We start from the raw sequence: 11,020 nt of genomic DNA, 5'->3' as shown, positions 1-11,020 counted from the left end.
TTCTGCATGCAGACGAATTCAGTGATGCCGAACTGAGGGGAGAGGGGCAGAGTGTGCTCTGGCAGGGTTGGTGGTCTAAATCCACCCTTTGGGTAACCTCCCTAGGACTTACAGAAGACAGTAGGTGTAGCGCAGAAAACAAGGGCTTTGGGATCTGAGAGCCCTAGCGCTGCCCTTCTTGGGTGATGTTTGGGCCACTCAATCCGTTTCCTTCTGAAGAAATGGGGATCATAATGTCTCTCTGGCAAGGCTGTGTGGAGATTAAAGTGGGAGGAAGCACCCAGCTGGCCCTCAGTGCTTCAGGAGGTCGCTGCCGCTTAGGGAACCCGGGTCCCTCTTCTGGAAAGTACGACCGGGACGAAGTGCACCTCGGCACTCCGCATCCCAGATTTCCGGGGTGCCTGTCCCTTTGCGTGTTGACGGTCAGTCTCGCCCAGGTCCCGCTCGATCGCCAGGGGCGCTGAGCAGAGCCGAATGAATGACTGCACGAATGGCCGGAAGGCTCCACACTGGCGCCCAGTAACAGCCAGAGAGTTGGAAACCACGGGGTATGAGCGTGTAGACCACAAAACTGCGCAGTGATTCCCGCGAGGTCGAGGGGTGGCCGGCAGGCGCCCGCGTTCAGGCTGACCCCACGTGGACGTGTGCCCTAGCCCTTCATTCCCCGCCTGACCGTGGCTCCGGCGCGGGCCCCATCCCCCACGTGTCCCGGAGCGCGTGCCCCATCTCGTTACCCCGCCCGCACTGCTTGGCTCAGGGCGCGCGCGCGCTCCAGACCCTCCCTCCGCCCCGCGTGGTCGAGGGCGCGCGGCCCCGGGCCGGGGGTGGGGTCGCCGCGGGCTCGGCCCCCTCCGTTCCCGCGCTCGGGCCCTGCCGGGGCCCAGGAAGTGGCCCTAGGCCGCGGCCCTCGCTCCGCCTCCTCCCTCCCGCGCTTATCACCTGCTGGCCCGGCGCGCGCGGGCGTGGAAGGAGGGCGCGAGGGGGAGCGCGCGGGCGGCCAGGCGCCGGGTCGCCGGAGGTGAAGCGCGGCGAGGATGGCGGCGCGGGGCCGGGGACTGCCGCTGCTGCTGCTCGCGCTCTCGGTGCTGCTGGCGCTGGGCCCCACCGCCGCGGCGGCCAAGCTCAACATCCCCAAAGTGCTGCTGCCCTTCACGCGGGCCACGCGCGTGAACTTCACGCTGGAGGCCTCGGAGGGCTGCTACCGCTGGTGAGGCGCGCGGCCCACGGCCGGGGGAGGGAGGGCCCTGGGGCCGGGGAGGCCGGAAGGCGGGAGCGCGCTGCAGGTGCGCCGGCGCGGGGAGAGCGCGACCGCGGCTAGCGGGGCTGGTGCGGCGGGGCCTGCGGGCACGCGCGGCTGCCGGGCCGGGGCGGGCGCCGGGTGGGGCGGGGGGCAGGCGGGGTGGCCGGGCGCGCCCCCAGCAGGCCCGCGCGCAGCAGGTGCGCCGGCGCGCGCTCCCCGGGCACCCGGGCGGCGGCCAGGCGGCCAAGGCCGGCCCGAGCGACTGGCCGCGCCGGACTGGGAGGCGTGCGCGCGGGTTGCCGCCACTGCGCATGGCGCCGCCTGGGCCTCCGCGCCGCTGCGGCTGGAAGGGAGCCGGGCCTGGCCCGCAGCTAGCTGTCTGTTTGCGGTTTGTGCGCCAGGAGGGGCCCGAGAGTCGGCCTGACTTGAGCAAGGGCGTCCGATGCTGCGGAGGGCCCCCGGGAAGGCCCTACCAGGGAAAGGGGTCTTCAGGACTTCCCCTGTAGGGAGAGGAATGCACTGGAGCTCCTGGGCCCGGGTCGGGGATGGGGGTCCACGTGGTCTTAACTTCACCTTCTCCAGGACTCCGGGTAGCTGGTGGTCAAGGCCCTGCAAAGCCCTGGTCTGGAGACGCAGGTTTCTTGATTTTGTCTAGTGATGGGGGAGTCATCCCCGGCGCCGGACTGGTGTGGGAATTGGGTTTGTGGAGAAGCCTGAAAGGCATGTGTGGGAAGAATAGTACCCGTTCAACCTCTCTGGGAGGAACATAAACCTTGATTAAAGGTCTTGGGGAGGAAACCCTAGGGACCCATTTTACAGATGAAAAATGAAATGCAAGGAATGATTGGTGATTCACTCCAGGTTGTCCAGGGTGGGGTTAGGCTTTATGCTCAAAACTCAGGCTTTTTTCGACAATTCCCCCCCTGGCTTCCTGGGGGAACTCAGGAATTCTGCATTCATTGTGGGGGATGGGATCTTGGAAACCTCAGAAACTAATGAAATTAGAGCCCTCTGTTCCCTTTTTCCTCCTAGACAGAGAGACCTGGCTAGGCCCCTGGCCGGGCGGGGTAATGTGGTCCAGGCCTTCTGTCCAGCAGACTGAGAAGAATGCAGCTTCTACTCTGGTGGTTTGGAGACAGCCCTGGGTGTGACTGAGGCCCCACCCACATCTCACAGCCCCACCTTGCTTGAGATGCAAGGAGGCTCTCTGGCCGCTGGCATCCATGAGACACTTCTGCCTCTCCCTTTCTTGACCTGTTTGATGCCTGGGTCAGCGCTGACGCTTACCAAGGCGTGATCGCTGTTACCGAGAACCAGATGTGTGTGTATGTTTTAAATCTGTTTGCCTATCAGTCTGCATAGATGCAAGGATGGTCCCCAGAGTTCAGAGGAGCATTCTTCCTCGGTAGTACTACTTGCCGCTATTTATTTTTGGAAAGTCAGCCTCCTGAAATAAGGCCATGCTACGTCAGCCAATTGTATTTTGGGTTTAGTGCATTATGCACCTGGAGGGTCTCGTTCCTGGTTTGGTGTCAGGGCAGAGCTTCGGCTTAAGGTCTCCTGTGTCTCCGACTAGGGCCTTGTCTTGTATGGGAAGATGAGCTGTTAGCCCACACGTTTAGGAGATACGTGATCGTTCTCTGGTGGAAGTTGTCTGTCCTTGATATATGGGCAAGAAGGAGGAAGCCGGTTATTAAAAACAGCCGGCTTCAAATGAACCCCTTCGGATGTATTTGTATGCTACTTCCTTTGAGATTCTATAGCTGTCCTTTTTTTTTATTTCCCCTGAAGTAACCTTTTTTCCCCCCAAGTACATTTTCTTTTCTGAGGGAGGCTGGTGGTTTTTAATTTACTTGTATAGTTTCTTAGGAGGAAGGGGGGAAAAAAATTCCTAATCTCTTATGCATCAGAGAAGTGCTAAGTACCTTATAACTTGTTTTGCATCAGATGCATAATTTTTATTGCAAATGTGTGACTGCTTAGCCTAAGTGTCTCCTCAGAGGTGTTTTGTGGTTGTGATTTTCCCCTTAACTTCACAGGAAAATCTCCCATCAATCAAGCACTGAAAATACTTATTTTTAGTAGTGCTGCTCCTACTTGAGTCCTCTGTTGCTTTAGTTTTTGAAGAATCTCCTCTGGAGATTTTTAGAGTTGGCATGCAGACAGGCTGTATAACCACAATTACCTAAACCTGGGAGGAAAATATCCCCTTCATCCAAGAAGTTCATTGTTAAGTCTGAGCTGAAGAACAAAAAATAACTGAAACTCTCCTGGACGGTGGGGGAATTTTTGCTCGATCCTTTGAACTTGGGGCCAGGCTCCGAGTTGACTGAAATCACCACGTGCCTCACCCAGTGGCTCGAGGTTCACTTTCCCTGTTTCTTGATTTTATGGCATCAAATAATTGGACAGTTTTCGGGCCCTACGAGCCATAGAGATCATGTAGTGTAACCTGCCCACGTTGTCCTCTGAGCCTCAGAGAAGGAGGGGCTCTGTGTGATGTCACATAAATACAGGTGGCCCCCGACTAACGATGGTTCCACTGACTTTTTCAACTTTACAATGGTGCAAAAGCGATAGGCATTCCGTAGAAACTCCTGGAACTTTGAATTTGGATCTTTCCCCAGACTAGCGACATGCAGTACGACACTCTCCCGTGATGCTGGGCAGTGGCAGCTCCAGGCCAACCACGTGATGACAGGATCAGCCACTGATCCCCTCACAACCATCCTGTACTCATACGACTTTCTGTTTTTCACTTTCAGCACAGTATCCAGTAAGTTACGTGATACACTCAGCACTTTATTATCAAACAGGATCAAAGGATTCAATCAGCATCCAGCAAATAACACCGAGGCTGCAAGTCCCTGAATGGGGTGGGAATGGGGGCGTCCCTGCGAGCTCCCACACTATCACCACAGATCTTCCTCGACCTGTGATGGCGTTAGGCCCCGATAAGCCCATCCTAAGTTGAAAGTATCATGAGGTCCAAAGTGCCTTTAATACACCAAACATACTGAACACCATAGGGTCGTAGCCTGGCCTGCCCTAACTGTGCTGCGAACACTGCCGTGAGCCTGCAGTGGGGCAAAATCCTCCAACACAAAGCCGTTTGGCTGCTGCTGGAGGAAGGCGGCGTTGTGCATCCTCCCGGGTCTCCAGGTGAGGCAGGGCTCTTGGCCAGGGGTGGCTGACCAGAGAAGGCCCTATGCATACACCATGAGCTGCTGTGCTGCCCCCGGCTGAGGGGAGATGATCGGCCTCGTAAAGGGCACCCTATAGCCCCCACTAAACTGCTGTGCCCAGAATTCTCCCCCTTTCCTGTTCTGGAAAGTCTCCCCGGGGCACCGTGGAGCTGCCTGGCGTGTTTGCCAGGCTAGGTCCTGAACCAGGGTGCACTTCTCAGCCACGGGTATGAGGATTCTTGGGGAGGCAAATGGGAGCCCTTCTGGCTGTCTGGGTCCCCACGCAGTGGAACTTGTTCTTGGCGTATGTTGTGTCCCGCGCACCGCAGGCCACCCTTGGGAATCCGTGGGTATGAAGGAGCCAACAGCCCCTCTGTCCTTGCTGACCTGTAGCCGCGTGAGGGCCAAGGTCAGCGGCTCCTCCTGGGGCCTCTGGGCCCGCCCCCAGTGTAAGGGAGCAGCCAGTCCCGTTAGAGCCTGGGGGAAAGTGGGAAAGAAAGGGTGAGGGGAAGGGTTTCCTCCCTCCACACACTGAGCCACGCTGGAGAGTCGTCCAGCCCAGCCGCCTTCTGCTGAGCTCCCGGTCTCAGCCTACAGGCCAGAGGCTGTCCACATGCTGGCAGCTGGACAGGTGAGGAGGCAGGAGCACCCAGGGGAAACTGGAGGATCAAGCACGAACACTGAAACAGGGTCACAGTGTGTGAGCTTAACCCAAAAAGTGGGTTTAATTCGGCCAGAGGCCCACCCGTCCTCACCGTGGAGAAGCATCCTGCCCAAATGCCCTGCGAGGGGCGGGCGGCAAGCACTGGTTGGCACCACGTATCTCACTGATGAGGGCTGGGGACCCGCTTACCTGGTGATGAAGATTTGTGACTTAGAACTGATCCTGCCCCGTTCCTGGTCCTGGGTCAGGGGGAGTGAGGAAGCAGAGGGCGCGCTGCTTGCCTGGAGCCTGGAGCTGGTTGGGGGAGTGAGATAAGCAGCTAAGGTGAGCGGAATGGCTGCATTTCACGTGCCAGTAAGTCTGTGAAGAACATAATGCAGGGCGCCCTTTCTGAAGCTGACCTGGGACCTGCGCGGGTACGAGCCGGAGGGAGCAGCAAGTGCAAAGGCCCTGAGGAGGGGCCACGCTTGCCGGAAGAGCACAGATGAGGCATGTGTGGTGAGGGGAAGGGCGAGGTTAGAGAGGTTGGCAGGGGCCGGGCCATGCGGGCCCCTGTGGGCTGTGGTTAGGAGACAGGGAGGGGCTTGCCAGGGTCAGGACTTGGGCCATGTTAGCCTGGGACCAATTGGTTCTCAGGGCCTTGCTCTCTGCTCTGCATCCGTCTCGAGGGCCGCCTGCAGCTCGGTTCCTGCAGGGCTGGTGGGGCCTTGCTCAATTCCCTTCAACGACCCACGGAGGGAGGTGCCGGGGAAGTGTGTGTTGACTCGAGTTGACCTGGTGCTGGGTTGTTTTCTTCCTGCTTCCTTTGTGGTCTGCCCTGCCAGCCCCTCTGGGTGGCTTCCTCCCTGCAGGCCCTGCTTCTGCCTCGGAGGGGCTGGAGCCCGCAGGTAGAGGGTGGGGGGCTGTGTTTTCCTCTGCCCGTCCCCCCACCTCTGCTCTTTGTACATCTCTCACTTCTCCTTTCTGGACTCTCGCTTTCTGGCCTGACCCTCGCATGTCCTTGGGTTGCCCTGCCCAGCGCCTGTTCCTGTGTTCTGAGCAGTGGGGAATGGCTCCCCCAAGGTAGTGGGGCTCCAGAGCGCCCAACACGTGGCGTGGGAGCGGCCCTCATGTCACATTGGGAATGGGAAAGAGCTACCCTTCCAAAATGCACTGTCAGTCCTTTAGAGTTCCTCAAAATAAAGGTTTATTTTTGGTGCCAGTATGCTATTTACCTTTTTTGCTTTTTTATAAAATTGTGGTGAGATACACAAATTGTAAAATTAACTGTCTTAATCGCGTGTAGGTGCACAGTTCAGTGGCTTTAAATATGTTCTCATCGTTGTGCTACCATCACCACCCTCTACCTCCAGGGCTTGTCCGTAATCCTCAACTGAAACTCTGTTCCTATCAGACAGGAGCTCCCCCCACCCCGCCCACCCCCACGTGGCCCCTGGAAACCACCATTCTGCTTTCCATGACACCTTTGGCTCTTTGCCTGTCTCCTGAGAGCAGGCAGATGGGCCCAGAACCTTTGCAGGCAGCGGTGCCTCCCTTCCCCCACAGTCTAGAAACATTGTTTTGATTCATGTTTTGTTTTTATGGTTACCTGAGATGTATGGCAAATGATATGGGTTTTCCATTTACACTAGTGATATAAGGTTTCCTTTTATTTATTTTTATTTTTTTATTTTTTAAAGATTTTTTAATTTATTTATTTGACAGAGATAGAGACAGCCAGCGAGAGAGGGAACACAAGCAGGGGGAGTGGGAGAGGAAGACGCAGGCTCACAGCGGAGGAGCCCGATGTGGGGCTCGATCCCGCAACGCCGGGATCACGCCGTGAGCCGGGGAGTGGGAGAGGAAGACGCAGGCTCACAGCGGAGGAGCCCGATGTGGGGCTCGATCCCGCAACGCCGGGATCACGCCGTGAGCCGAAGGCAGACGCTTAACCAATGTGCCACCCAGGCGCCCCTAGGTTTCCTTTTAAAGTACTTTTTCTTTAGAGAAGAATCAATTTTTTTTAAAAGATTTTTAAATTTATTTATTCGACAGAGATAGAGACAGCCAGCGAGAGAGGGAACACAAGCAGGGGGAGTGGGAGAGGAAGAAGCAGGCTCATAGCGGAGGAGCCTGATGTGGGGCTCGATCCCGCAACGCCGGGATCACGCCGTGAGCCGAAGGCAGACGCTTAACCACTGTGCCACCCAGGCGCCTCTAGAGAAGAATCAATTTAAAAGCAAAAAAATAAAAAATAAAATAAAATAAGAAAAAGATACAAGGGTTTCCTGGCTGTGACTGGTCCGGGAAGGCAGCATGCAGAAAGGGGCCTGAGGTCGGGAAGGGTGGGCAGACGAGCAGGCGTCCAGCCGGCTGCCCCGCAGGCCCAAGATGTGCGTCCACAGGCTTCGAATGTTGCAGAGGGGTGTGTGGCAGTGGGAACCAAAATAGCAGAACCAGGTTTTGGTTTTGTTTTTTTTTTTTCTTTTGCTAATCCCTTTGTATTATTTCCCCCACTTAATCCTAAAAACGAAACAAATGACTACTCACTGGGCAAATGGGGAGCCACAGATTAGGAGCCAGTGTTTGGAAGAGCCACATTCAAAACCAGGTCGTTGACCCCAGAGCCAGCTTGCTTCTGGGGTGCACGCGGAAACGTGCCAGCGCTTCTCAGCCAGTGGTTGGTTTAATAAAGCCAATGACACTTTGCAAAAGCAGTATGAAAGATATAGGTGAGGTAATGATTCAGGAGAGGGTTGAGGCCATCTTCTGCCAGAATCTGGGAGCCCAGGCCCTCCACATGGGCAGCCCCAGGTAGGGGCCAGCGGCCTTCGGCCCTGTTTTGAATAGTTGTGCATTCAGCACAAGGGAGTAGGGCAGTGTCCAGACCAGGAGTCCAGGACCAGGCTGGAGTGAGCTGTTTTTCTAGGACTGTGACCTTGGGCTGGTGACTTAATATCCGTGTGGAGGTCTCCCAGGTATCAGATGGTTTTTTTGTATTGTTTGATTTTTCAGTAGGCTCCACACCCAACGTGGAACCCAACACGGGGCCCAAACTCACGACCCCAAGATCAAGAGTCAGATGCTCAACCAACTGAGCCCCCACCCAGGCGCCCCTCAAATGGGGGTTTTAATACGATGTTTGGAGCAAATGAAACATTTGGGGTGTGTTTCGCTCTGTGCCTGACAGAGAATAAGCACCTAATAAATACAAGGGGTTTTTTGCTTTAAAAAATACCAATAGTCTGAATGACATCAAGCAGTAAGCCTGAAAGAATTCAGGCAGGGGTATTTCTTTTGTCTAGACTCTTCTGACTATATGCAACAGGAAACTCAAGCCGAAATAGTTTAAATAAAACAAAGGACTGTTGCGTTGGCTCCCAGAACTGAAAGCCCTGGCGGAATTTGTTTCCCACTTCTGTCCTGCGGCGGTTTATGCAATTATTAGCAGGACCTGGGTTCTCTGTCCTCGTGTCTCAGCTTTGGCCAGGTGCTCTCCTGGGGTAGCAAGATCACACAGGTCCAGCCGTCCAGCCCCCAGAGTCAAGTCTAGTGGGGCACAGGCTACATCGCCCATTCTGGCTGCCTCACCTGGGTACGTGCTGGGTCTGAACCTCTCTCCAGTCTGGTGAACACAGAGCCCATTGGCCGGACCATAGCCACCTTGCCTCCTAGTGTCTGGAGGAGTGTGAGCACTCTGGAAAAGCTGGGTGCTGTTACTGAAAGAGGCAAGTGGAGGCTGGGCAGCCAAAATCCAACACAGGTCCCCTATGGGAATGACATCCTTGCCTCCTGCTCCATTTAGGACATTTGGTGAAATTAAGTTTACAATTAAAAACCTCCTAAAGAAAATTCCAAGCCCAGATGGCTGTAAATCCTATGAAACATTTAAGGAAGGAGTAGTACATTTTTATATGTATATATATATATATATATATATATATACACATATAAACTCTCAGGAAAGAGACAAGGAGTGTTTTTTCCTAGGTCATTTTTTATGAGGCCAACATTCCACTGATTGCAAACCAGACAAAAACATTACAAGAAAAAGAAATCCACAGGCCAAAAGCACAAAATTCTTTCACAAAATAATAACAAATCAAACCCAGAAAAATATTAAAAATGGTGATGAGTCATCGTGACCTACTGGGGTAAATCCCAGGAATGCAAGGTTGGTTTAACATTAACAATCAGTGTAATTCACCATATCCATAGAATTAAAAGAAAAGCCATATAACTAATTGTCTCTATAGGTGCAGAGCATTCAGTGTCCATTGATGATAAAAATCTGTAGCAAACTAGGCATAGGAGAGAATCTATAACCTGATAAAGGGCATCTGCAGGATCTTGTACCAGAGTCTTGTGCTAGCGGCAGTGGGGGCAAGAAATGAACAAGCCACGGGCTCTGTCCTCACACTGTCTCTGAAGGAAGTTGGACAAGGAAGCGGGTCATTGTTGAGCCATTGCCTTGAGCCACTTGGGCTTGCTGATCCTTTTCTTCTCCCAGATATTCAAAGAGCCAACGTCTGCCTCTCCTTCAGAGACGTTTGAGGCTGTGCTCATGGCGCCCCCTCTGCTAGGCTTCCTCTGACCACCCTACTGAAAATCACGACCTTTCCTATCCCTGCTTTCTGTCTGCCCATAGCCCTATTGTGTAAGATCCTATATTTACTCGTTTTGTTTATTCTTCTTTCCCACTGAGATGTAAGCTCCGTGAAGGTGGGGATTAATGCATGTTTTGTACTTTGGTGTATCCCCAGGGCTTAGAACAGTACCTGGAATATGGCATATGACCCGGTAAATATGGATTCGATGAATGAAAGCACACATACGTGCATGCATGCATTAGGGACCCCAAGGAGGACCAGGGGGGCTGTGGGGGCTGAGAGGAGAGGGGGAGGAGGCTCGGGGATGGGTCCATGGAAGAGCTGCCATTTACTGTGACCCATGAAGGCTGTGCAGCTGGAGAGCTTGGAACACGGCGTGTGAAATGTCAGGAACAGCAGCAGCAAAGAATTGAAGGTGTCAGAGCTGAGAGTAAGGGGGGGGGGGAGCGGGCTTCTGAGCAGAGGTTAGACTCCAAGTCCAGTGGCTTGGGATCTTGCCAGTGGTGTGGCCTTAGGCCAGCAACCCTGCCTTGGGCCTAAATCTTTGCTTGTGGTTCTGAGGATATCTGCTGTTGGGGGTGGGGGACCCACGATGAAGTTGTCATGGGGGCCCTGACAATAGGGACCAGGGTCAGGCTTCACTCAGGGAAGGGGATGGACAGGGTGAGGCATCAATGATCACAATATAGAAGGACCTGCATTGCCTTCCTTCCATCCTTCCTTCCTTCATTTATTTTTAAGATTTCATTTTTAAGTAATCTCCACCCACATGGGGCTCAAACTCACAACCCCGAGATCAAGAGCCGCACACTCCGCCATCTGAACCAGCCAGGCGCCGCCGTCTAACTTCCTTTAAAAAGCAAGGTTCTTGTGGTCAGAATTGCACCAAAGACCCCTCATTTGGGAACCTCCTTCTGTTTCCTGAACTTGGGAGCTTACTATGTACAAGGCCCATGATGAGAGCTTTATAGTTTCTATCCCATCTAATCCACCCCAATCCTTTGTGGCAGGAATGATTTTTATTCCATTGTGTAGATGAAGAAACAGAGGCCCAGAGAGGTTAAATCATTTGCTTAAGGTCACACAGCTGGTGAGTGGCAATACCCCGCTATCTTAGGACTTCACCTTGCAGCAAGCAGCCTGCCACAGATGGGAGAACAGAGTGAGGCCTGTTTCTGGCACCAAGTGCTGCTTACCAGACTGCCCCAGGGCCACAGGGAAGCCCTGGGAGCCTGTCCTGGGGGCCCCGGGGAGTGCTGGTGTGGGGGAGGGTGGGGCAGACCTGCTGACCTTGAGATGTGCAAGCTGGAGCACCACGAATCCTTTCTGCGAAGTGGCAGCC

The 11,020-nt window shown here is 54.5% G+C and overlaps 1 protein-coding gene and 1 long non-coding RNA gene across 2 annotated transcripts in view; one reads left to right on the top strand and one right to left on the bottom strand.

Moving 5' to 3' along the window:
• Positions 1-976: 976 nt before the first annotated feature.
• The window catches only part of NUP210 (nucleoporin 210), a 103,018-nt gene continuing 92,974 nt past the window's right edge, over positions 977-11,020 (top strand). The window contains exon 1 of the mRNA XM_040628401.1: positions 977-1,207. Within this exon, the coding sequence (XP_040484335.1) occupies positions 1,035-1,207 (173 nt within the window). The 5' untranslated portion in view covers positions 977-1,034. The remainder of the gene's footprint in view (positions 1,208-11,020) is intronic.
• Positions 4,025-6,852, bottom strand: LOC103669504. Its single transcript, XR_570307.2, has 2 exons — positions 5,279-6,852; positions 4,025-4,902 (listed from the first exon to the last, which is right to left on the bottom strand). It is a non-coding gene; the product is annotated as an uncharacterized LOC103669504 (long non-coding RNA).

This window comes from Ursus maritimus, unplaced genomic scaffold (genome assembly GCF_017311325.1).
Source record: "Ursus maritimus isolate PB19 unplaced genomic scaffold, ASM1731132v1 scaffold_14, whole genome shotgun sequence".
NCBI lineage: Eukaryota > Metazoa > Chordata > Mammalia > Carnivora > Ursidae > Ursus > Ursus maritimus.
The sequence above is the reverse complement of the archived record's forward strand: the minus strand, read 5'-3'. Positions and strand labels throughout refer to the sequence as shown.